The 24,290-nt window shown below is 53.0% G+C and overlaps 1 protein-coding gene across 2 annotated transcripts in view; it reads right to left on the bottom strand.

Moving 5' to 3' along the window:
- RASAL1 (RAS protein activator like 1) overlaps positions 1-24,290 on the bottom strand; it is a 53,798-nt gene that overhangs the window by 13,801 nt on the left and 15,707 nt on the right. For both annotated transcript variants that reach the window (XM_019493611.2, XM_019493612.2), the window contains exons 3-14: positions 23,650-23,763; positions 22,172-22,233; positions 21,292-21,421; positions 17,298-17,379; positions 15,373-15,522; positions 13,799-13,887; positions 12,594-12,711; positions 9,851-10,004; positions 6,772-6,836; positions 6,192-6,304; positions 2,887-3,079; positions 1,904-2,041 (exon numbers count right to left, since the gene is read on the bottom strand). In XM_019493611.2, the coding sequence (XP_019349156.1) occupies positions 1,904-2,041; positions 2,887-3,079; positions 6,192-6,304; positions 6,772-6,836; positions 9,851-10,004; positions 12,594-12,711; positions 13,799-13,887; positions 15,373-15,522; positions 17,298-17,379; positions 21,292-21,421; positions 22,172-22,233; positions 23,650-23,763 (1,408 nt within the window). The remainder of the gene's footprint in view (positions 1-1,903; positions 2,042-2,886; positions 3,080-6,191; positions 6,305-6,771; positions 6,837-9,850; positions 10,005-12,593; positions 12,712-13,798; positions 13,888-15,372; positions 15,523-17,297; positions 17,380-21,291; positions 21,422-22,171; positions 22,234-23,649; positions 23,764-24,290) is intronic.

Raw genomic sequence — 24,290 nt, 5'->3', positions numbered from 1 at the left:
CAAAATCCTAGAGGTAACCCTCAGACCACTGCCCGAGCCTGTGGCTCCACTCCAGGTGCCAAGCCAATCAGGCCACACAGCAAGGAGGTTTGGTAGCCCTCCAGCAGCAGGGATGCTCTCAGAGGAGAGACAGGGAGGGGAGGCTCTTGACTGGAGATCAGACTGACCATGCCGGACAACAAGAATGGGTTCTCCTTCTCCATCAGGCCCCCCCAACACAGCACTTCCCTCTTCCACTCACAGGAGGTGGTTAAAACCATTTTTTTGTTTTAATTTCCATATTCCAAGCCAAATTTGCCAAATCAAATTCCAAATCCGTGAGTCAGTCCAGAACCACAAGTGGCCCTACTACCGGCAAAAACCCTCCACCCCCATCTGGGGCTTCAGATGTTTCCAAATCCTTTGGCGGGCATCCTACTTGCAGGCCCAAGCCTGGAGGCTCAGGGTTTGGATGCCCCTGAGTTTTGCTTGCCCTCAGGCATATGGCCACAGGAGCAAGCTAGGGAGGAGTCTTGCCTTTCCATAAAGTGGGCATAAAGCTAAGACCTTCCCACTCCAGCAGCTAAGTGAGAGGTTTACTATACATTACCTTGGCAGGTACTATGCCTGTGTCAGGACAGCAGTCTTCCCCGGGTAAGACTAGGAAGACCGCCTCAGTGGTCACGGTGTTTCCCTTGCCAGGTAAGCATAGGACTACTCTTGATCTGAGTGCCGAGATATGACCTATTGATTAAAACCAATAGGTCGGATCCCAACGTGGCCTTAGTGGCATCAGGGGCTGCACTAATCTTAGTGGAGGATGTGGCCCAGAGATCTGAATCGCTTCCCACCTTGCTGCTGTATCTAACTGCAGCACGCTGTACAACAGCACACTTAGGGGCTCTCTCACACAGGTCCTCTAATCAGCCAGCTCCAACAGTCATCAGGCTCTCAGTACATACACCACATGGTTCCATATCTAGGTTGGATACAGAACATTTCCTGGGGAGCCCAGCCCAGCACAGATGATTTTCCCGAACAATCAGACCTAGGATGCTACAGGAAAGGTTGCCATGGGTGGTCCAACCAAGATGCTCCAGTAAATGGTTCCCTCATATATACCCCTACCGCTCCCAACCCCTACATCCCCAACACTGATTTGAGGCCAACATTAATTCTGCCCAGCATCTGTATCAATACTCCAGGGCACAACTCAACCAACACTATGCTATTTCCTTTATTTTTATGGACATTACACATCTGCACAATTGATCACAAGCAGATGTTGCTTGTTCTGCAGGGGCAGGTCAGATGGCCTCTTGTGATACAAGCAGCACTTGTTCTAACAGATTTTAAGGTGAGAAGGGACCATCAGGTCCAGTCTGACTTTCCCTATAACACAGGCCATAGAACATCACAGCTGCCCCATCACTGAGCCCATTAGCTTGTGTTTCGCTAAGGGACATCTTCTAGAAAGACATCCAGTCTTGGGTCCATCAGTGGAGAAGCTACCACTTGCCCTGGTAGCTTGGTGCCTTGGGGAATCATTCTTGCTGTAAAAAAATGTGCCCGATTTTCATTTGAATTGGTCACACTTCCGCTTCCAACCACTTGTGGCCTCCTCTCCACCACTGCCCGTTAGTGCTGGGCACTTCCTCCCTGTGATGGTGTTTATTCACTATAATTAGATATAGGCAATGGATGTCTGGGGCAGATCCTCAGCCAACAGCATAGCTCCACTGAACTCAATGCAAATTTACACAAGCCGAAAGCCTGGCTTCTTGGCACCTCTAGCTCTTTTGGTGGACTTCTGAGGAGAGGATGTGATCCAAAGGGCCAGGATCCCCAACACACATTACAGAGACATGCCATGGTGATAAAAAAAAGCAGGATACCTATCCTCTCTCCTTCCCCGAGCACATACCTTGGCCAGGAGCAGAAGCGTGCGGCTGGTCCGGGGGTCAGCATGTTGGTCCCGGAGGTTGAACAGCTTTGGAGTCAAGATGGCAGGAGCGAAGAAGCGGAGGAATAGAAAGCCACTGATGGCGATGTACTTCACATCCTGAGGGAATGGGAATTTATGTCTCCAGGGATTTGCTGTCACCATTAAGGGAATGGTGCCCCTTCCCCATGCTCACATAGGCTTAGTGGGGCAATGAAGGATGGCTGGGCCAGACAAGCTGTGGGGCACTGGAGTGAGGTAGAAGGCACCAGAACCAAGCTATCAAGAGTATGATGGGGATTATGGGATATAGGATTCCTGGGTGCTCTTCACAGCTCTGCCACTGATTCCCTGATGCACTTGAAAGGGAAGGCAATGAGCCCTAATTCACTGATAATTAAAGTACTATGAGATCCTGGTGTAACGACCCCCTGGCTGGCCACCACTGGCAACCAAAGCAGGGATCCCTAATCCCAAAGCAGAGGCTTCTACCACTTGAACAACTGACCTCTCCCCAATGGAGGTAGCAGCAGCAGGGCAGTACCCGCTTATGTAGTCCATCACCAGAGCAATGGTTCTCAACCTCACTGGATACAAGATACCCTCCATAACCTTTGTGAATTTAGTGGCACCCAATTTCAAAAACTAATTTATATGTTATAGTGTTTATCTCCTTAAACAGGGGCTAAGCAGTAGGGGTGGGGGATTATCTAGGCAGAGACAAGCCCAGCTTACTTGCTTAGCTCATCTGCTTATCTCCTCACATCTCACTATCTTCTCACACTTTGTGACACCCTTCAAAGGACCTGATGGCACTCTGGGGTGCCCCAACCCCTGGTTGAGAATCACTGTCCAATCCTTGAAGGCTGGCTATAAAGCCATGGGCAAGCCTGTAGATTGACTCTTGTAACCCCATCCCTGCCCCTTCCACCCTACTCACACCACCCCCTTCACAGCTGCCAGACCTCGTGCTCTGCCTCTGGAAACTGGTCCTCGACCTGTTTGTGTAGATGCTTGAAGGCCACTCTCATGATTGGTGGACATTTCTCCACCGAGCCAATGATGGACTCCATGATGTCACTCAGATATCCCTTCAGGAGCTCCAGGCTGCTCTCCCGCACCTGGGCCTCAGACAGTGAACCCTTGAAGGATATCCGCCTGGAAGGAAACCCAGAGTGATGCATGGTAAACCCACTAATAGCCTTCACTGCATGGTCTCTCTTGCTTTATTAAGCTAATAAACAAAGCTTTCCCCTACTTCAGGGTGGGTGGATTGCCTAGTTTTCCAAGTCAAGATCCCACAGTAAACTCCTGTCTTACACTGAAGATTTCAGTCTCAAATTTTGGGCCCATTCTTTTAAACAACATTTTGAAGAAAGGTACAATGACCTTGCTAATGCAATCAGCATAGTAGCTTCTGGGCTATTCCATATATTTTCTGCTATCCCTTAGTTTCTTTGCATTGCAGATGTCTGCATTGACAGAGCACTGCTATCCAGCAGGGAGTGGAGATGTGGCATCAGTGTAGAGGAAAGCAGAGGGAGAAGAGGTCAGTTGGAAGTGTGGGTTAGATTCTTTGGCTAAAACAAACCATTGTGAAATAATTAACAAGTTGTCATTTCAATTGCAGATTTCAGATTCAATGCCCAATTAGGATGAATGGGGCAGTTTGTCAGTGTCAAAGGTATTGTGCCAGGCTCCAGATGGAAGGGTCTGTTTGGATCAGTAAGGGCTGGGAGCTTATAACCACATTTTCTGGAGTAATGAGTACTCATGGCCTCTCTCAGTGGAACATGGGGTGCTTGGATACTTGAAATCCAGGTGACTCTGGGGTTAGATTCTGGAATACAGTCCCATGGGGAAGGTGGTTCTGGGGGATGAAGAATACACACAGCCTTAGATCTGAAAAGCAGGACTCACTAGCAGCTAGAATTCGGCACTAAGCAGGCCCAAAGACTGTGAAACTACCTTGAAAATGAGCCCATGACTGTGCAGAACTCCCTCGCTGTACACACTGAACTCCCTGAGTAAATTCCAGCCCATGCAAGGTGCAAATTACAGTTCTGGTCATAGTGATCCTCTGTTCACCCACAAATACTGGCTTCCAACTAGAAAGGTTTGCTGGGCCTGACTCATCTTCACAGTGCCCTTCAAGAAATCATATCAGCCAACTCTCTCAGCACCCTTGGATGAATCACATCTGTCCCCATGGACTTGTACATGTCCAACTTTTCTAAATAGTCCCTAACCTAGTCTTTCACTCTCAAATGCACCAAGTGAAATCAAGACTGGGCTGACAGGCAGCATGGATCACCTACAGAACCTATATGGATCATCTGCAGAACAGGTGCATTGTGGATAGGAGCAGGACAGGGTGTTTTGCCTGATGCCTCCTCAAGGCTAGAAGGAGGCAACACCTCTGGGGAGGGAGGGGACTCAGTTTACAAGGACCATTCAAACTGGCACTTTTCTGCTGAGCTGAACAACATGGAGATCAGTTAGCAGTGACTATAATGGTTGATGCATACTCTCTAGCGACCATGCTGAGACCAACCTGCCCATCTCTTGTCACCAGGCAGCTGGTAGTGACTGTGAGGGAGTCAAAGCAGTGACCAAGAAGAGAAGAGCTACCTGCTGGCCCATTTGCCTCCATGCACAGCAGCATCCTGGCATAGCAACACACCACAGCATACATTGCTCTGTCCTACTTAGAACAGCTTTCCTCACTGGAAGAGAACTGAACTCAAGCAGCCAACACTCAGGCATGAAAACTACTCCACTCAAAACTGGGACCCATCATCTCAGTGGGGCTTAGCTCCAGGCCACAGAAGGGCCCTCCCAAGTTCCCTGGGCAGCTGTGCTGAAGAAGGGGAGTGTATTCCAAAGGCACTGGAGACAGGGGATTAATTTTTCTCCTTGCCCTCCCTCGCCCCATCTCAGTCTGGGACAAGCAGAAGGTGGACAGAGAATGATCCTAGATTTGCAACCCCAGGGTTCAGAATCCTCTCCCCTTCCCTGCCGGTGGTGACGGGTGCCTGCTTCCCAAACCTCAAGGCTCCCTGGCTCCACAGCCTGCAGATCCAGCCTGCAGAGGCCATTAGCATGCCACTGGGTTATTTTTAGAGGTATAAATCGCTTGCCAGACTCACTTTTCTCTGCTTAAATTAGCACAGTTAAGTGGGAAAAAGTAACTGTGAATTATGCTGGGTTCCATGTGTCACTGTTTTACTAATTTGTTACATCTAATTGGGGCATGCAGGATCTTGATCCCATGCCCATGCCTGCCCTGAGATACCTCCCGCACCCATCTCTTCCCTTCTCCTCTCCGAGACATCTGTGTTCCTGCTTCTCTGACCCCTTCTGATTTTGCCTCCAGTGATCTCCTCCACTGTCTTAGATTCATGGTTCCTTTGAGACAGATGGAAGAAAGTCCAATCAGACACCCCCAGTCTAGAGAAACCATCCTGCTTCCAGCTATCCTGGCATGACCGTGCTCCCTACGGGTTATTCTAACATGGGAGGGTCAGCATGTCCAAATGCCTGGTGCAGCCGTCCTTCTAACCCCACATCCTATCCCCATGGGAACCCCAATCACAGCACAGCACAGGGTTCCCCTGACAGGTTTGTATTTTTTTCAGGTTCAATTTGCTGCTTAGCAGGTCTCAGGCTGGTGGACCTGCTCCCATCTCAGCAGAGATAAAAGTGCTCCCTTCCACCTCCAATGCCAATGTAGGCTTTCCTCAGAACAGAGTCAGTTAAAAAGCTCATTTTCCATCGAGCCCAGATGGATCTCAGGTTACGCACAGAACACACCTCTCAAGGTGGACACCCCTGATAGTGCAATGAGGAGCTGCCTGCCTTCAAGACTGATCCTACCTTTCTACAGTTGCCAGAGCAGGCAAGGTGCTGTCAGCATCCGAACCGTCCCCAGTCAGTAGGAACCTCTCTGAAGGAAACTCAGATGGTGATCCCCTCATTTGGACCCAAGTCACTGGATATGCAAGACCACCTCAGAAGTTTGCCTCTCCAGGGGTTTGGGGAGAGTGTAGATGTTTGGAAAAGGGTGCACTGGGATTTCCCTCTGGGCAGCAAAGTGATCATGGAGAAGCCACTGCAACTGGCTCTTTGGCGCATTTCCCTCTGAACGGATGATCCTACAGACAGACCTTGCTCCTGGCCACAGCTGCACAGATTTGGAGCCAGTGCACCATACCCAGTGAAGTTACTTCAAGTTTAGACAAGCGCAGACCTCTGCAGCCCCTGCACTCACCTGGTACGGTTCATCTCAATCTTACAGGGATCCAACTCAACATACTTCTTCTCCTCAAAGATGCGGTTTATGATTGGCTTGAGGACCTCGTGGAGGTAGGGCATCCCAACCACCTGCAGGGAGCAAGAAGGGTCCAGTGACAAGAAAGAAATGGTGAGGAAGCAAGGACAGGGGAGACCAGGAAGGGAAGAGAAGAGAAAAAGGAAGGAAGGCTGAAGAGAAGCCAGAATGAAATGGGAGAAGCTTGAGAGAGTCCAGAGAAGAGCCACTTGTATATTAGAGGCCTGAAGAGCAAGCCATATGAGGAAAGCCTGACAGATATGGGACTATTCAGCCTAGAAAAGAGAAAACTTGGGGGGAATTTGGTGGCAGCTTACAAATATATCAGGGGAGAGCATCAGGGGCTAGGCGAACAACTATTCACCAAATCATTGTCATCAAAGTGCCCCAGGGGAAAACCAAGAGCAACGGTCATAAACTCCTAGAAAACTCTTGGCTCAATGAGATGGCACAGATGGGAGTTATTATTGGCAACACCAGATTTCCCAGAATTTGCTGGGATGCTCTCTTGTCTGCTTACCTTCATGAACTGCTCCATGGACTTGGAAGCCAGCGAGTTGGAGCGGAAGAGTGTGTTTGGGTCAGCTGGAAGAAAAGAGCACAAGATGGGTTTCCAGACCAGCAGCAACCTGGGCATCATTGAACACACTGGACTGACTGCTTCCATGGCATTGAGCACCACAGTGCCTTGTGCGCTGACTCCATCCCACAATGTGCTGCAAGACTAAGCCTCGCCAGGCACTGTTCCAGCAGCAATGGGCAAAAGCAAAGGTACCTTGAGGCAAACTGTCACTGCTTTCAGCCTGTAGGCCAGTGGCAGAGGGAGAGAGAGAAAGATACTGAAAGGAGCCAGCAAAGGGCAGCAGATGGGTCTTCAAAGACTGGAAAGGCTCCAGCACATATGAGGAACAGTATGTTAGAACAACCCTGAGGCAGCTCTGATTTTCACAGGAGGTTGGGCAGGCCCTGGAATATAAAGACACCTTAAAGAAGGGATGGGCAATTATTTGGGCTGGAAGGCCACTTGGAGAGTTTTGGTGAGCTGTTGCGGACCTGGTCAGCACCACCTTCCCCACCCCCTCCACCCGCAATAGCTCACCAAAACTCCCCAGATGGCTCTGCCTGGCTCTCAGCCTGGTGGATGGGATGGGGTTGTGGGCAGAGAATGGCATTCAGGAGCTGGATGTGTGCATAGGGCTGTGGGCAGGGCTGGGATCAGGATCGCTGGATAGTGACAATGTGGGTCTGTGGCCTGAGGCATAGCCATGATCCACTGCCTGCAATTCCCTGTGACGGGCACTAGTTCCATGGACAGGACTGTGCAGCTGAGTGCATGGGATGAGGCCGTGGGCAAGTGGGGTGTGGCGTCTGGGAGCAGGACAGGCAGGCAGCACCAGGGCCAGGACCAGGACCAGGATTGTGGGGTGGTGACAGCATGAAGCTGGGGCCCAGGACTGAGCCACAATCTGCTTCTTACACACCCCTGCCTGCAGAGCCAGCACCCGTCGCCAGGACATGTGGGTAGTGGATCTAGGTTCTGCCCTGGATCCCAGCCCCACACTTTCACTGTTCTATGATCTTGATCCTGGCCCCAGCCCCAGACCTGGCCCCACCCACCTGTCTGGTTCCCAGATGCTGCTTCCTGCCTGCCTGCAACCCTGTCCATCTGCCCATGCCCTGCTCCATCCGGTACACCCGGCAGCAGGTGTGGGGTGGACAGGCTGGGGTGCCCGGGGAGCAGGCTCAGATCCAGCAGTGGCAGAGATTGCCAGTGACAGCCAGAAGGAGCCACTGCTGTGAGGGCTGCCAGGAAGCAAGTCCATCTGCCGTGCTGCCCCAGCCCTGCTGCACACCTGGGGGCAGTGGGACTGGCTGCAGAAGCCATGGCCTGGTTTGCCCTCCCCCATGCCTGGACCAGGTGGGGCTGAGGCAAAATCCCTTGGTGGGCTAGATCTGGCCCATGGGCCGTATTTTGCCCACAGCTACCTTAAAGACACCAGGAGCTTCCCTTCAGCCCTACTTCAAGGGAGGGAAAGGCATGAGTGAGAACAAGGGCTTAATGTCATCCATTCTCATCCCCACCATGTACCAAGTCTCAGGCAGACACAAAGGCCCTCACTGGACAGGCACTGCCCATGGGCTTCATCCTGCAGGGTCAGGCAGGCAGCCAAGAGAGCACCCTGATCACCATGACCACCCTGCCCAGCTGCACAACCCTAGAGATAGCTCCCGCTATGGCCTGGTGCCTGTCGCCACCTAGGTACTAACACCAGCTAGCACCAGGCTCACTGGCACCACCCACACACTGCTATCAATGGGTGCGGAGGTGATAGGATATTCCCTTGGCAAGTGCTCACCAAGTGTTAGGGACAGATTACAACTGGCTGGATACAGAATCCAGACCTGGACCACAGATGGGGTGCCTGGATCCAGAGCCCAGTTCAGCCCACTACAAAGGCAGGGCAATCATGATCTTCTGAACTAGATTATAAGTACCTGAGGGGAGATGGCATTGTCACTCCTATTTTTTAGTTTTTGGTAGTCTAGATCTTGACACTGGGATTCCACCGTGCCTGGTACTGTACAGACACATAAGGAATCAGCCTCTGTAGGATACAGAACCTACCATGTCATGATACAAGACAGAGGAGGGGAAAACTGACTTGCCTAAGGTCACACAGTAGATCAGTGGCAGAAGGAGGAACTGAACCCCAGCATCCTGGCTCCCAGCCCAGGGCCCCAGACACCCAGCCTGGCATCACACTGGCCTCACACCAGCTCTTTCTCACGAGGAGAGGAGATGCACCTGGGCTGGCTTCCACAATGCTGGCCCAGCAAAGCCTTCCTTGCTCCACAGACTCCCAGAGGGAGACCAGAACTGTCTTCAAACCTGCCTCAAACCTCACCATCTCCATCTGTCAAACAGTGCCAAGTTTGGGGCTTATGCTTTCTATATATCTGATGTAGTTAGTCTATAAGGTACACATCTACCCTGAATTCTGCATCAAATGTGCTCAGTGCTTAGGTCCCATGACCCATTCTCCTGTCCCCACCACTCACCACAGAGTCTGGGGGTTTCTATGGAAACACAAGAGTACCTTAGGCCCAAACAAGAAGCACCAGTAGAGCTGAGGAAAGCAGTCAATGATGGGTGAGGATGGGAGACATGATTTGCCAGGTCCCAGTGTGAAGCAAGGGGTATTTGTGGCTTGAAAAGGGTAGGAGGTTCCCCCTCCCCACCCAACCCTGGGGCCCATATACTTGGATTCAAGAGGTGGTGTCACAGGCTTGCTCTGATTTCCAACAGGTTTGTGTTCCCAGCAGTAGCAAGAGGAGAGTGACCAGGAAGTGCACAAGGAAGCAGCAAGCAGGGAAGGAGCCACAATGAGTTCAAAGCTGACTTCAGGTCTACTAACACTGACCCCATCCCTCAGCTTCCTAAGAGAAGCGATGTCCAGTGCTCTGGGTCAGGGATCAAGAGACCCCACCATACACTACAAAGTCAGGCCTGCTTGGCAGGGCTGTGGTTTCCTTTGGGTCCCCTTCAGTCAGGGCCTGGGATCCAAGAGCCCTCAGGAGGCCCAGGGGCCAGCACTTACTGGTCCTGGTCACCTCCCGCAGGTTGAGGTAGTCCAGAAAGGGCACAGCCAGGCCTTGTCCCAGGAAGATCTTCACCAGCTTCATGGCCACATCCTGGCGGCTTTCCACAGAGCTGATCTCCTCCAGGATGGCCAATGGAGTGACGTGTTCCTCCTGCAACACAGCAGGGCAGCAGTGCTGGATGGGCACACCTCCGCCACATGCCCTGGAAAGGGCTGGCTCTGTGCTGCCTTGGGGAGGTCCACCCCTCTCTGCCCCACCTCAGGAAGGGCTGGCTATGTTCCTCCACCTCCTCTGCCCCTTCTCCAGCTGTGCCACTCAATGCAGCAAAGGTCTCACCATCTTATTTGGAAGCCTGCACTTGCTACTAGGCTTCTGCAACTCAAGGCTGAACCAGCAGAGGGCGCCTGAACCCCCAGCACTGGGCAACTTGGCAGCTGGCTGGCACTGGGCAGCCAGGAGCAGGAGCTGCAGAACGGGCAAGAGGCTGGCAGCAGCAGGACGCAGCAGCAGCTGCGGAGTCCTGCCATGGCGTGTGGTCACTGCCACCCCTGCACTGTGCTGCCCCTAGGAGTGGGTGGGGGTAGGAACTACTGGGGGGTTTGGCTTGGGGCTGTTCCTTGGGCCTGAGGTTTTGCACCTCATTTCAGCCCTAGCGAAGCATCTCTTGTCAGCAATTGGACCCATGGAGGGCAAGAGTCTGGGGAGCCCTGGGCTGGAAGCATCTACAGCTTGTGCCTCCAGGTTCACAGAATCACAGAAAATTAGGGTTGGAAGGGACCTCAGGAGGTCATCTAATCCAACCCCTTGCTCAAAGCGGGACCATCTCCAGCTAGATCATTCCAGCCAGGGCTTTGTCTAGCCGGGTCTTAGAAACCTCCAAGAATGGAGATTCCACCACCTCTTTAGGTAACCCATTCCAGTGCTTTACCACCCTCCTAGTGAGGAAGCTTTTCCTAATATCCAATCTAAACTTCCCTTGCTGCAACTTGAGACCATTGCTCCTTGTTCTGTCATCTGACACCCTTGAGAACAGTCTAGCTCCATCTTCTATGAAACCACCCTTCAGGTAATTAAAGGATGCTATCATCAAATCCCCCCTGAGTCTTCTCTTCTGTATACTAAATAAACCCACTTCCTTCAGCCTCTCCTCAGAAGTCAGTGCCCTAGCTCCCTAACCATTTTCTTTGCCTTTCACTGGGTTGTCTCCAATTTATCCGCATCCTTTCTGCAGTGGGGGGCCCAAAACTGGACACACTACTCCAGATGTGGCCTCAACAGTGCTGAATAGAGGGGAATAATCACTTCCCTTGACCTGCTGGCAACACTCTTACTAATGCAGCCCAGTATGCCATTAGCCTTTTTGGTAACAAAGGAACACTGTTGGCTCATATCCAGCTTATTGTCCACTATAACCCTTAGGTCCTTATGCTGCAGAATCTAGAGCAAGTAACCTGCCATCCAGAGATGACTGGTGCACCCCACACCCACAGCCAGCCGTGGATCCAATCCCATGACACTGCCTAGGGACAAACCATAGATCTGTATGGACCTGACCCACTCCCATTCCCCAACTGCCCCATACTTCCAGCCAGGCAGGGCTTTAAATGGACCCTAGTTCATTCCCAAGGCAAGGACCCCCCTGCAGTGCATGGATGTATTTATTGAATGTGAGAGGAGAGGAGGACAGGCAGCCTGTTAGCTGGAGACTTATCTGTCTGCAATCATCACTCTAAAGGCTTTGCACTTCCCTGTGCTCATACATGCAGCCAGGGCAAGGGGGAAGAGCTGCTTTCTGCTTTTAATCCTCATTTCTCCCTGGGGTTAACCCTTTGCCATCTGGATACCCCACTGCAGAGCACTCTGGAGTGAGGATGCTTTAAAGGGGGTGTACCAGGTCCACAGGATATTGGGGGTGGGGGTTGGTTCTGACCCACATCCCAGGTTCAGTATAATACAGGAGACCTCTGGGTGGGTCTGTGGGAAAAGAGATGCAGAAGAGATACATGGGGATGAGCATGAGATGATTTGAATTGGGTTGGGCTGGGCAGAGAGCAAGTTCAGGCCCATGCCATTTGGGTCACTGCTGACTTCCTACTCCTATGAGGCTGCCATCTCCCTGCTCAAAAGGGATACCTCAGAGCCTACTCCAGGCTGAAGAGTGGAGACCAACAACTGCCAGGCTGCTCCAGTGAGCCCTGCATCCACTGGAAACACTGCCTGTGATGCTGGTGGGTGCTAGTTCAGACCTCTGAAACTGGGGCAGAGAAGAAGGTCCAAGGACCTGGGAGGAAGCTGGGAGAGTTCCCAGGGAGCCTAGGCAGGCTTCCTGCCTTGAGCAGGTGGCTTGACTAGATGACTGTCTCTTCCAGCCCTGCTTTCCTATGAGGTATGGAGGCTCTCTCATCATGGGATGCCTGTGTTCTGCTTCAGGTGGGTGGGCAGGCAGCACTTCACCTCATGGGCACTTCCCTGGCTCCTTATAGGCACTGTAGGAGTTGTGCAGGGCTGCTGGGCAGGGGCACTGTGGCAAGGGCACCCTGTAGCTCCTGCTGGTGCACAGATACTGCAGCAGTAAGAAACTTCCAAGGTCCCCATCCCCTGCACCTACTGCTCTGCACCCTGCCACCATGCCCACTTCCTACCCCTGCTATTCATCCCCCCTGCTCGTCTTATTAGCACGTGGCTCAGAGAGCCATGGCTGTGTGATGACACCAAACAAGGGAGGCAGCTGGGACCCACCTCAGCCGGGCACAGGATGGATTCCACGAGGAGCTCGATGAGGGGCTGGTAGTACATAGAGGGCAGGATCCGGTCCTCAGCCAGTTGGACTTTCAGCCTCAGGGCACCCAGCTTCCCTCTGCAATGACACAAGGGGCATCACCCTTGTACTTGAACCAGGCCAGTGAGCAGCTCATCTTCAAACAAGGCTATGCCCTACCTCTCATACCCAAATACCTTCAAGGCTGAAGCATAAAACCAAAGCCAAGAATCCTCCAGCAGAGCTTGGCCCCTGCCCCATGGCAAGGGAGCTTCCCCTTGGTCATGCTGTGCCTCTTGATATCAGTGCCCCAGCTACAGCGCAACACCTGGGCACTGGTGTGCTTCCCCCAAGGGAGGGATATAGTCCCTTTCCCCCACTCCCTCCTTTCAGCAAGGACCCTGTTTTGGTGAGTCACACTGGCATTAAAGAAGCAACAGAGACACCCAGTGACCTTTCCATCTAGCCATTTATCCGTTCATCCCTCCAAGTCTCTAACTTTCCTATTTTAAGGCAAGATGAATGGCAGTAAAATGAAGGTGCTCCTCAGAGTTCACTCAGCACTGGAGCATTTCAGTATGTGCTGGAAGATCAGAGCTGCTGCCTGATAGCTCCTGGGTCTGCTCCGTTCCAGACTCAAAGCTCCAACCCAGCATGGGCTTATCTGAAAACAGCTAAGCAGTCTGGCTGGCTCCTGCTAGGTCAGGAGCAAAGGTGCAAGGGTCATTTTACATTAACAGACCCCAGAGACTGGGGGAAGAAGCAAAACTCACACACTATTCAAATGCAAAGGCAGCTCCTTCACCTCTTCAGTGCCCATTGAGCATGTATGGGAAGGTGACAGAAGCTCTGGGGATAAATGACTCCTCTGAGGGCAGGCAGTGTCAGAAAGCCACACTCTACAGTTGTGGAAACTGAGGCACAGGACAGAGACATGATTCCCCCAAGATGAGAACATGGATCGAGGGCAGCTAGGAACAGGATCCGGGAGACAACTGACAACTGCAGTGCTCTGATCCTGAACCACACATCCCCTCCCAGACCTGAGCAAAGAACCCAGGAGTCCTAAGTGCCAACCCCTGCTCCACCTTAACCAGAGCCAGGACCCTAACCCATGCTTTCTCTCTCTGATCTTTCCTTCAGGTGCTAAAGGTGGCACCCTAGGCTCACTGTTTTTACTGTTTACCCAGCATCTTCCTCAGCATTGGGGAAGGGCAGGAGCCTGAACCAGCCTTTGACGGGGGATTTCTGAAGGGTGTCCAGAGAGAACTCAACCTGTGTGGGCAGAGAGAGAGGGGACAGTAAAGAAACAGGAACTCACAGGGAACAACACAGCAGCATAGCAAGGACAGTTCACACTGTAACCCTAGCCAACCCCTCCTGCCTGTCCCCCAACCCAGGGGACACACAGGCCCTCTGAGTAGCTGCCAGTTTTGTTCATCCTCGTGCCCATTTTGCTGCCATTCTCAGGGCCATTCTAGAGTCATCCACTGACTCCTATGTTCACCTGTCGAACCTTGAAGAGCCAGCATGCTCCAGCCCTGGGACAGGAGGCTGAATGCTTCTTCTGTACCACAAAGATGTGTAGGCTCCCTCAGTAGCACTAGAATAGGGCAAACTGCTCCCCAGAGTGGCACATGGCTGTCCATGAAGAGGAGCGGTGGTTATGGGCAGATCAGGGCTGTGGGAATCAAATCCAAAGAGGATACAGAGCAGGGCCCAGATACGCATTCTCCCTGTTGTGCTCTGCTTGCTCAGCCAGTCAGGACACAGTGCAGTGAGCTAGGTTGCAGTCATTTCTTCCAGGCCCCTCAGAGCACCAGCCACCATCAGAACAACTACAGCCCTGGGGGGACTTCAGACCTGAGACCTCTGCTATCCGTTACCTTCCATTGTAACCAAGCCTGGGGTTACAGTCTCACAAACACAAAGTGGGGGGTGGGGTGGGGAGTAATGCTGTAACTAGTCCCCAGGGCCCATCAGCTCTAACAACACAAGCCTCCCTCTCCAGAGTACCAGGAGCTGTCCTTTCACCAGTACCTGCAACAGCCTCTCTGTGGATCCAGTTAGTAAAAGGCACCCCATTTCTAGACACCTCCAGAGACCCTCCACAAAATCCCTTCAGTTCCCAAAGCTGGGAAGCTCTCTCTGCCAGTTCCCATCTCCCCAGGCTCTTTCCCTGGCAGGAGGCTAGTGTCAGTCTGGCTGGGTTGAGACACCCCAGCAAAATGGTAATCATGTGGGCTCCCTTCCTCCTTCAGGCAGCAATGTGGGGGTCAGGTGAACTGGGCAACAGTCTGGTCCCTGCTGCTGGCTTGTGTTGTCTGCTGCCAGGACACAACATTATGTTCCCTGGAGAGCACACGCGCACTGATTCATAACCATTAGCCTATGTCTGTGTTGGCTTCTCTGGGGCCCTGATTCTTGCTTGCACTAGGGCCCTTTATGTCTTTCTGGGAGAGTAAACTAGCTTTAAAGTGCATGGAACTGGCCCTCTGAGAGCTGACCCAGAGCTAGGCTCACTGGATGCCATTACAGGTGGGCATTTCCTCCCCCTGTGAGCATCCTGCCCTGACCGTGAGCAGCACTGCCCTGGTGGGACAGGGACCCCTGCTACTCACATGTCTGAAGGTGGAGGTTTCAGTCCTTTCAGTCATTGGCCTCCTCTCTCCCATGCCCCTCATCACCCCCTAACCCTGTTGAGAGCATGCTGGCTGCCTCCCCTCCCTGCATCCTAAGGCCACTGCCAGGGCTGCTCACCTGTCCCAGGAAGTCATTCTTCCCCACCATGTCCCAATCCCACACCTCCATGCTCAGAAGGGGGCCCCTGGTCTCCTTCTCCAGCTCCCTCTCCTCCAGGTCAAACTCCAGCACTTCGTCCCAGTGAGGAAACCGAGTCTTCTTAATGATCTGCAGGAGGACAGAGCAGGTAAGAGTAATTAAAAAAACCAAACAAACAGGCTGGAAGGCAAAGCAGGTCCTGGAAGAACCTCCTGCTCCTGTCATGTGCATCTCTCCATCAGCCCTCAAATGCCCCAGACAGATGAAGAGAGGGGTGGCAGGAATGGCCTCTGTCTCTATTGAAAGCAGAGTCCTCCCTCATTTACACAGCAGGCAGGAGGGGAAATTAACTCTCTCAGCACAGGCAACCCCATCAGCCCCTGGTTCGTGCATGGAGGGCCCTGCTCTGCCCAGCTCCTCTGATCTCAGCACTGCTTGCTCCCCTGCTGTGGGTTTCAGGACCCCAGGCACATAGACTCACAGGGGGTTTTCACAAGGAGAACTCCTGGGGCCACCTTCAGTCCAACAGCAGCTGCAAAGGCCTCATTCCACAGTGTGCTGAGCACCTTCAGTTCATAATGAATGTGAGAGGAGATTGGTCAGGATTCAGCCCTGTCCCATCTCCAGGGGGAGATGCTAAAAGGGAGTTCAGCTAGAAGCAGGCACTGCATAGCTAGTCAGCCCTGTCCACCTCCTTGAAGGCCCACTTCCCCTGCCTCTGTGAACATCCATCACCATGGCATCTGGGCAAAATACTAGAGGGGGCTGGATTAAGGACCTGCAGGAAGCACGCTGACGTATGGTAACACAAGTCCTCCAGCCCAGGACAGGTTGGGCTGTGCAGGCTTCATAGCCCTGGTGCCACTTCCCTCAGCTCTTTTCCTCAGTGGATCCCCTGAAGCAGAGCAATCCAGTCTACCAGCTGACACTGAAGGAGCTGGGGGGCAGGAAGGGGATGGCCACTCAAGGCAGCTCTTTGCCCCTTCCCTCCTCCAATGCCAAGGTCAGAGGAGATTACAGGTGACTGCTGAGGTCTCTACAGGTGTCCCTGAGCCCTGCTGCCCAAGCTCATCCTGGCAGGATGGAGGGTTACGGAAGCCAAGTGCAATGTTTGGAAAAAATCCAAAGGCTGTTTGGCAAACAGTTGGGTGGTGTAACATAAGGCCCTAATCCCAGCTGAGCCACAGCCCTGGGCCAACCACAAGGGGTGACGGGAGCCAGCAGCATTGTCCTGCAGGAGACGATGTTTCACAAACCAGTACTGCAGCATTCTTCAGTGACAGGCCAAACTACGCAGTTCCTGAGACCTGTTACAGGGGTGAACAGTCTTGAATGCATCGAGGAGCAAGGCTAGAGCCCAGGGTACCTCTAGGCATCCACAATGACAGTCTCTCACCTCATCACTGTTGGCTGGCTCTGACCCTGCAGGCACTTCCCACAATCCCTGGCAGCCCAGCTTCTGCCCTGACCTACAGATACCTCAAAAGGTCCCTTCTCTCCATGAGATATGAAGAAGTGAAAAGGGTTGGGGGAAGGGGGCTGGTCCCTTCAGCTCTTGCATGCAGGGAGGTCAGTTGTGAGATCTCGTTCCCTTTGCTTAGATGTCACCCAAGGGCACTGCTCACGCCATGTCACATGTCCTGCTCCCTCCGTAGCTGCTTATGTTCAGAGCTCAAGCACCATGTGCATGCATGTGAGATAGATACCACTCACCACTGGGGAACTGCTCTCACAGTTCCCACTCATGCATCATATCCAGGAGCTCCAAAGGAACATAGGGATGCCTAGGATCCACCCAGGACCCCTATCCTTGCTTCTCAGTTATTGCAGATCAAAGAACCTTTGCAGCCCACACATGCAGCCTGGTCAGAGAAACAGATTCAGAGTGAGACCCTTCTACTCACAGCTGTCTCCAAGGTCTGGCCATTGCAGGACACTCGTGCAAAGGGGTCTGAGGTGCCGGAGATATCCCGGGGAGCCAGATCCCTGGGGAAAGAGGGAATAAGAGAAGGATGGAGGGGAGTGTCTGGTACCAAGATAGAGGTCATGAGTATTTGGGGGTGTCAGTGGAGTTGACCTAGGCTGCCCAGCTCAGCGGGGCACCCTGTGGGGACAGAGACTGACAGCTTGTTCTGCATTTGTTTGACACTAGAACCATAGCCCTCCATAAGGGGGCTAGACCCAGAGGGATGACTTTGTACCTCACAGACAAAATCCTGCCCTTATGCTCACATTCCCAGGGACACGTGCTCCTTGCAGAGGATGTGAACAAGCTGCAGCCATTCAGGGGGTTCAGGAAAACAGGCTGTCCCTGAACCAAAGGGGAGGGGGGAAGAAACCCAAGTTGCCCCATCACTCATCAGGCAAGGGATGTAGGGCAGCACGGGCTCTGGGCAGTAAGAATAGGGATGCACAAAGGACCTGCATGCCCCAGGCTGCTCCCAAAGCACCACTCCTGTGGGGTGAAAGCAGGGAGAACTAAAGGAACAACTGGGAAAGGGAGAACAACCTGATCCTAGAAAGGAACCACAGCTCAGACCTCAGAGCTCCCTCCCTGGGCCTTTACCTGCCTTCCCACATACCTTGCTTGTTTTCCTTTCCCATCCTTCACCCCCCAGGGCCAGGGTCGCTCAGCCAACCTCCTTCTGTTAACGTGGTTAGCCTCCAGCTCCTGTCCTGATGCTTATGCTCCCCCTCTGTTGTGTGCACGCAGTGGTCAGTCACAGGCAGCAAAAGGGACTGTCCAGCCTAGTACTTACTGCAGCTGCCAGTTCCAGCCCAAGCAAGGATCCTCACCCTCTCCACCACATCAGGGGATAGAGGTGCTGGGGGGCTGAAAGCAGGGCATAGGATCAGAGCCCAATAGGGATGCAAGTGGCAGTGGCAGGGCTTGCCTGGTGCTTTCATTATTAGGCAGTGGGAACCAATGTCTATCCCTCTGTGAGCCCCGCAGTTCCAAACATCTCATGAAAGAGAGCTACCTCCCATAAGGAGGTAGCACATGGACACCCATTTCTATGAGGAACTGCTTCAGGGACCCTCTACCCTACCACTACCACCCCTGTCTCCTCAGAGCGCATTCTCTGGGGGAGAGGGGGGGGTCAGGCTCCTGGCAGCTGTTCAAAACAACACCCCCTCTCTCCTGGCTCCTGCCCACTCCTATCCTCCACAGACGCATCCTCGTGGCCACTTGGTTGCCTAGGAGCCCACTATGGTTGCTAGGGCAGCAGGATGCTTTCTCTGCCTGGCACTGCTCTCTGACAGCCTCCTGTCTGTTGTGTGTGTGCACATCGCTGCTCTCTGACAGCCTCGTGTGTGTGTGTGTGTGTGTGCGCGCGCGCGCATCGGGGCTGGTACCCCACCCTCCCGTAGCAGTAAGCATGGTTGTGCCAGAGCCACAAGATTACATCTCCTTCATCTGGGACCCCACCCTGCTATTTACTCCCCACATTGAGACTCCATCCTCCTAGGGCAAGAAGAGCTAAGACTGCAGCAGAACTCAGGACGCCTGGGGTCTAGTCCTGGCTCAGCTTCCATGACACAGGACAAACCCTTTCACCACTCCGTGTCTCAGCTTTTCCCATCAGCAAGTGGGGATGATGAGACCCGATTCCTCTGAAAGTGCTTTGAGATGTAAGAGGAGACAAAGAGCAAGAGCCAAGTGGTGTTCATGCTCTGGGAAGGAACTGCAGGCAATGGAAAGAGGGCTGGAAATGGAAGCTATAAAGAATCAGTAGGATGGCATCACCTCACAGCCTGGAAACAGGGCCATGAAGCTACTGAGTCACTTTATCAATTACTGTGTGAAGAGATTTGTGGGTTAAGGGCACTGATCCTTTCCCCCCAGGACTCCTGAGCACCATCACTACCCAGCTTCAAAGAGTCACATGACATGATGGGTTGGCGTGTGCATGCATGTGAGGGAGGGAGGGAGTGAGGGAGTGGCAGGGTGTCTTAACCTGAGAAGCATCAAACTTCCAACCACATCAAAAGAAGTGTTGCCCAGACTAGCATCCCCTGCCCTGGGAAAGGGCCTAGAATGGTGGGGTAGTTAGGAGGACTGTGAGGCAGGATTGAGGGGCACCAACAGGGCTGGGTATGGGCACCCAGCACTGGAACAGCAGAGTTTTATGGGAAGGGGCTTCAGACTGGAGCAGTGAAGTGTGGGATCAGGGGTATGGTCTGAGGGGTACTGGCAGAGCTCACTGTATGGGAAGCACATGAAGCCCGGAGCTGCAGTTCAAGTGAAGCTGAGGGGGAGGGAGGGAAGGGGGCAGTCAGCTCCCAGCTCTATGCCCCATGGAAAGGTATTGCTCAGCTCCTGCTTGCCATCTGGGACAGCCATGAGGGGACATTGACATGAGCCAAGCAGTGCACATAGCACACGGAGCCCAGAGCTGGGACACGGATTAAATGGGAAGCTCAGGTCTGCACTAGTAGGCAAGGCTGGCAAGGCAGGACTGAAGTGAATCAGGTGGGCTGGGACTGCAGGTGGGCTGGGCTGTGAGCTGGGACTGAGGGGCATGGGCAGAGCTGGCTGTATGGGAATCCCAGACCTGGAGTAACAACAGCGGAGCTGCAGGTGCTGAGCGAGAAGCATGGGTAGAGCTGTGCTGAGGGAGCTTATGTAACCCCTGCCCACACGATGCCCAGTCCCTCCCCCACTTTGTAGAGCTCTAAAGTTTAAACCTCCTCATACTGTGACAGGAAAGGGTGGGGGGGGTCATTATCTGAAACATTCACAGAGCTGCCTTTTCTGCTTCCCAACACCTCATCTCTTCACACTCCTGGGCAAGCTCTCACACCTCCCAGCCACCCCTGGGAGCTCACAGCTCTGGCGAGAAGCTCTCACCAGCTTAGTAGTGAAAATGGAATGGCAAAGGGACTTGAACAAAAATAATGAAATAAAAAGAAAAGAAAATGATTAACGCTTTCTGCCCCTGCCCTTGAAAAGTGCCTGTTTATCTTCTTACACTTCTAGAGAGGAAAGGTGTTCACCTGATTCATTTCCCAATAAGGTCACTGGCCCCTGTGTGACTTTGGCTGCATCACTTAATCTCTCCCTGCCTGTTTTTCACCTGTAAAATGGGGATAAACTGGCCCTTCCTCTGTCCCTTTTCTCCATCTAGGCTGTGAACCCTTTGGGACAGGCTCTGTTCCACATCTAGCACAATGAGGCCTAGTCTCCGTTGAAGCCTCTAAGCAGATGGGAAGCCAGGGCTAGAAAGGATCTGCAATTCTTCCCTCTTGCTCCAGATACTATGCCAGATGGGTAGGGAATGGAGGAAATTTAGTCACAGTTTTTGTGCTGTATCAAATGTGGACTGAATAGCATAGGAGTCAGCAACTGCAGCCAACACCAGAAGCCACAGCAATCAGGGGAAGGCAGCAACCTGGAAAACACAGGTGGCTTTGCTTGAACACAGGATCAAGCCAGGTCCAGCTGCCTACCTGCTTCTGCCTATCAAATGCAATGGCTTCTCTCCTGTTTGCTTCCTCTACCCCAACCCCATGAAGCTGTGAGTGTGAGGACAGAGCATAAGCACAGAACGAAGCGGTAGCACTCAAGCAGTCTAGCTCTCCAGCTGCCTGGCCCTGGGTTGAAGTCAAGACACAGCAGGCATCTCCTGAGGTGGCACAGTCCTATCCAGGGCAGGAGGAAGAGTGTTGGCATCACTTCCAGGAAAATAACTGATTCCCCAAGTTGGCCTCTAACACTGTTTTTCCTGCCTGGAGGGTAACCAACTGGCTGAGTTAGTCTCAAGGACCTGTGGCTCCTTCCTAGAAGGGGGAATCTCCTCAACAGGGCTAGGAGAGAGAGAAGGGGAGATGGCTCTGAGAAGAGGCTACAGAGAGGGGTTTTCCAGGGATGGAGTGCATGGAGCCATCTGCTCCTACCTGGCCTCAATCACGTGGCAGTGTAGCACTCTCCTGTGGGGTTCCTCCAGCACCCACAGCTCCAAATGGATCTCCCCCTGCACCTCTTCATTGGGGTCAACTCGCGTCAGGTTGATCCAGCTGTCGATGCCTACAATGGTGGAGAAGATCGGGTCGGTACCATCTGGCCCACCACACCTCAGGGTGCTGGGTGCCAGGAGGGCATATCACAGCATGGAATTCGAATGGTGCTGACAGTCACATGCCATTCTTGCCAATCCTACCACCTGCCCGAGGAGAGGGCTGAGCGGTGGTATCAGTAACACCAACCACTCAGACACCACAGGTTGGGTATCCCTTGAATCACAAGACTAATGAACACAGTAATACATGAGGGCATCTCTTTATCTGCTTTCTGAGCCTAGAGAGGATTCTGTAGTCACTTTTCCAGGCTTTACTCCACCATCATAAAGGCCAGAAACATTCTTTTATTTTAAAAATGAAAACCTGAGAGTGCCCCCTAATTACATGGCTCCAGGAGCTGGAGCTATGATACCAGAAACCACAAGATGCAGGATAGGATTGTGAATGTCTGGGTGGATCAGGGATCCTGCTACATGTGAGCAGGTGGCCCCTTCTTAGCCAAGGCATGACACACCTTCTCACTCCATGCTGGGCAATAGGGGACACAGTGCTGCTAGAAGAGTTCTCCATGGGGCCATGAGTGTTAATCCCAGGAGTACTCACAGTCTCTGCTCTCTGGAAAAGTCTAGCATTTTAAGCTAGGTCCCTGGGTTACAGGGAGGCTACTGCGTTGGCATTTGTTGTCTTTCATGCCTGCTACGAACCAGTCACTGTGATGGTGAGATATAACCCTGCATCCCTCCTCCCCAGCACTTACCTCGTGGGTGAGAAGAAATCTGTTCTTTACTGAGTGATATCTTGCCAATGACATCATCATGTCTGCAAGGAACCAGAGCCAAGGATGAGCTATGAGACCCCAGAATTAGACCTCCCTGCATGGACATAGGACACGCTATCTAGTCGACAAACCACCTCTGCAGGCCCGCTCACCTCTCCCAGCCTGGAGATACCAGCTTCCCTTGAGCCAGGGAGGCACTGAACCCTCCACACTGTTGAGTGTGGCATCTTCTCTGCCCAGGTCCCCAATAGGCCAAGCCTCTTCCTCACTGAGGTGCTGAGAACATGCAGCCCATCACTGCAGCAACAGGACTGCCCATAACCAGGGATGGCTTTGCACCCATTGGAGCTAAGGAAGTACTGTGTCCATGTTACAGAAGCCAGGAGGATTTAAGTGGACAATCGCATGTCCACATATACCCACTCATTTGTAGATTTACCACACACACTGAAGGACCTAGCTCTGGTAACTCCAGCAGCCAGGAGCTCAGAGTTAATACTGCCTCACCTCCTTGCTACAGAGACCCCTTTTGCCCAGTCCCTCAGCTCCAGAGGAAAAGACTGATGTGTCAATAAAGGGCCAGAGAGCTGCTAAGAAAGCTCTGCCAAGAGTATGCCAGGACTTCCCAGTCCCAGCCAGACCTGGTTCTGCCAGCCCAGGGTCCGATTCACTGAACGAGATCTGTGTTGGCTGCAGTTTACACCCCGTGCTTGGAAAGGGCGCGGGACAGCCAGCACCAATGCTCGGAGCTCCTGGCACGCCCCTGCCCCAGGTTTGGCTACTCCTCACATCTCACCCCTCTCCCCTAAGGGTCGTGAGGGCTTCCAGGTCCCAGGTGAGCTCCATGCAGAGATGACGCGAAGTGTTTCCTGACCTGGGATCTTCCCTCATGGCAGGGAAAGGAGAGGAATTAGATGTAGTGAATGCAAATTGTGTGCATCTTTGTGGGATGTGGGGGGCTCTTCTGGCTGCTGTGAGATATAGGCATACACTGTGGTTCTCTCTGGCTCACAGCCAGTGCTGACTACTGTCACCATAGAGGCCCTTCCCAAGTCCCATGCCCTTATGAAAGGGACAGTGCAATGCTCCTCATCTCGTTGCTATGGAGACGTGCAGGCTGGAACATCCTTCCTAGCAACAAAGGGCCTTCAGCGCTCTCATCCGGGCCTCCCAACCCAGGGGACCCTGGAAGGCTGCAGGGGAGCCATAGGGGTCAGGAGGGGGCATTTGCCAGGGCATTAGGGAAAGGAAATCAATTAACAATCCTGCTGCCTGTTTGCTTCTGGCTCAGGAAGGCAATGGGGACAGGCACGGAGAGCTGGAGCCTGCAGATCTATTGGCTCCAAGCAGCCTCTCCTCAGCAAACCCCTCCCTCTTCCCACCCACTGATAGTACTCCAAGTAGAGCCAGTGCCAGGTGCTGTCCATGCTCTGAGCTCCCCTCCGCCTCCCCCTTACCCAATGGTGTCCTCATCCAGCACATAGAAAGTGAGGCCGTGGAAGCCCAGGGGCAGGTGCAGGGTGTACTCTTCGCCCCAGAAGGGGTTCAGGTTCTTCCACACCGTCGCAGTCCTGCAAGCACAGAGCGGGGGGAAGCAGGGGGTTCAATGCCAAGGGCACTTGTAGATTTGCTCCAGAAGCTTCAGCCCAAGGGTATGGGAAGGAAATAGAGGCTTCAGTCAAGTGCAGTGAGGCAAGGGAGAGGGGCAGGCCAAACCTTGTGATTGAGGAACCACCTCAGGCCTGGTAAAGCTATCTCCCAACCTGCAGCTCCAAGGGGTCAAACCATGTTAGGGACCCAGACGTGATGCTACACACTCCAGTAGATGCAGCCAACTAAACCCAGAGCACAGCAAAGATCTATGGACAACCTCCCAGCCCTCCCACCACGTGGGAATCCTGCTGTTAATGCCTATGCCCAGCCAACACACCAAGCATGCAAATGCCAAAGCATGGCCATTGACATGTCCCATCCAGCGGAACACACCTTCCCCTGCAGCACACGCATGCAAGTACACACACACACGGCTGACAGCAGGCACGCACATGTAGACATCCATGTCCCAGCAACAAATGTGCACATGTATCCCCAACAGCAC

The sequence above is a fragment of the Alligator mississippiensis genome, chromosome 10 (assembly GCF_030867095.1).
Source record: "Alligator mississippiensis isolate rAllMis1 chromosome 10, rAllMis1, whole genome shotgun sequence".
Lineage (NCBI taxonomy): Eukaryota > Metazoa > Chordata > Crocodylia > Alligatoridae > Alligator > Alligator mississippiensis.
This window is presented reverse-complemented; position numbering and strand designations above follow the sequence as displayed.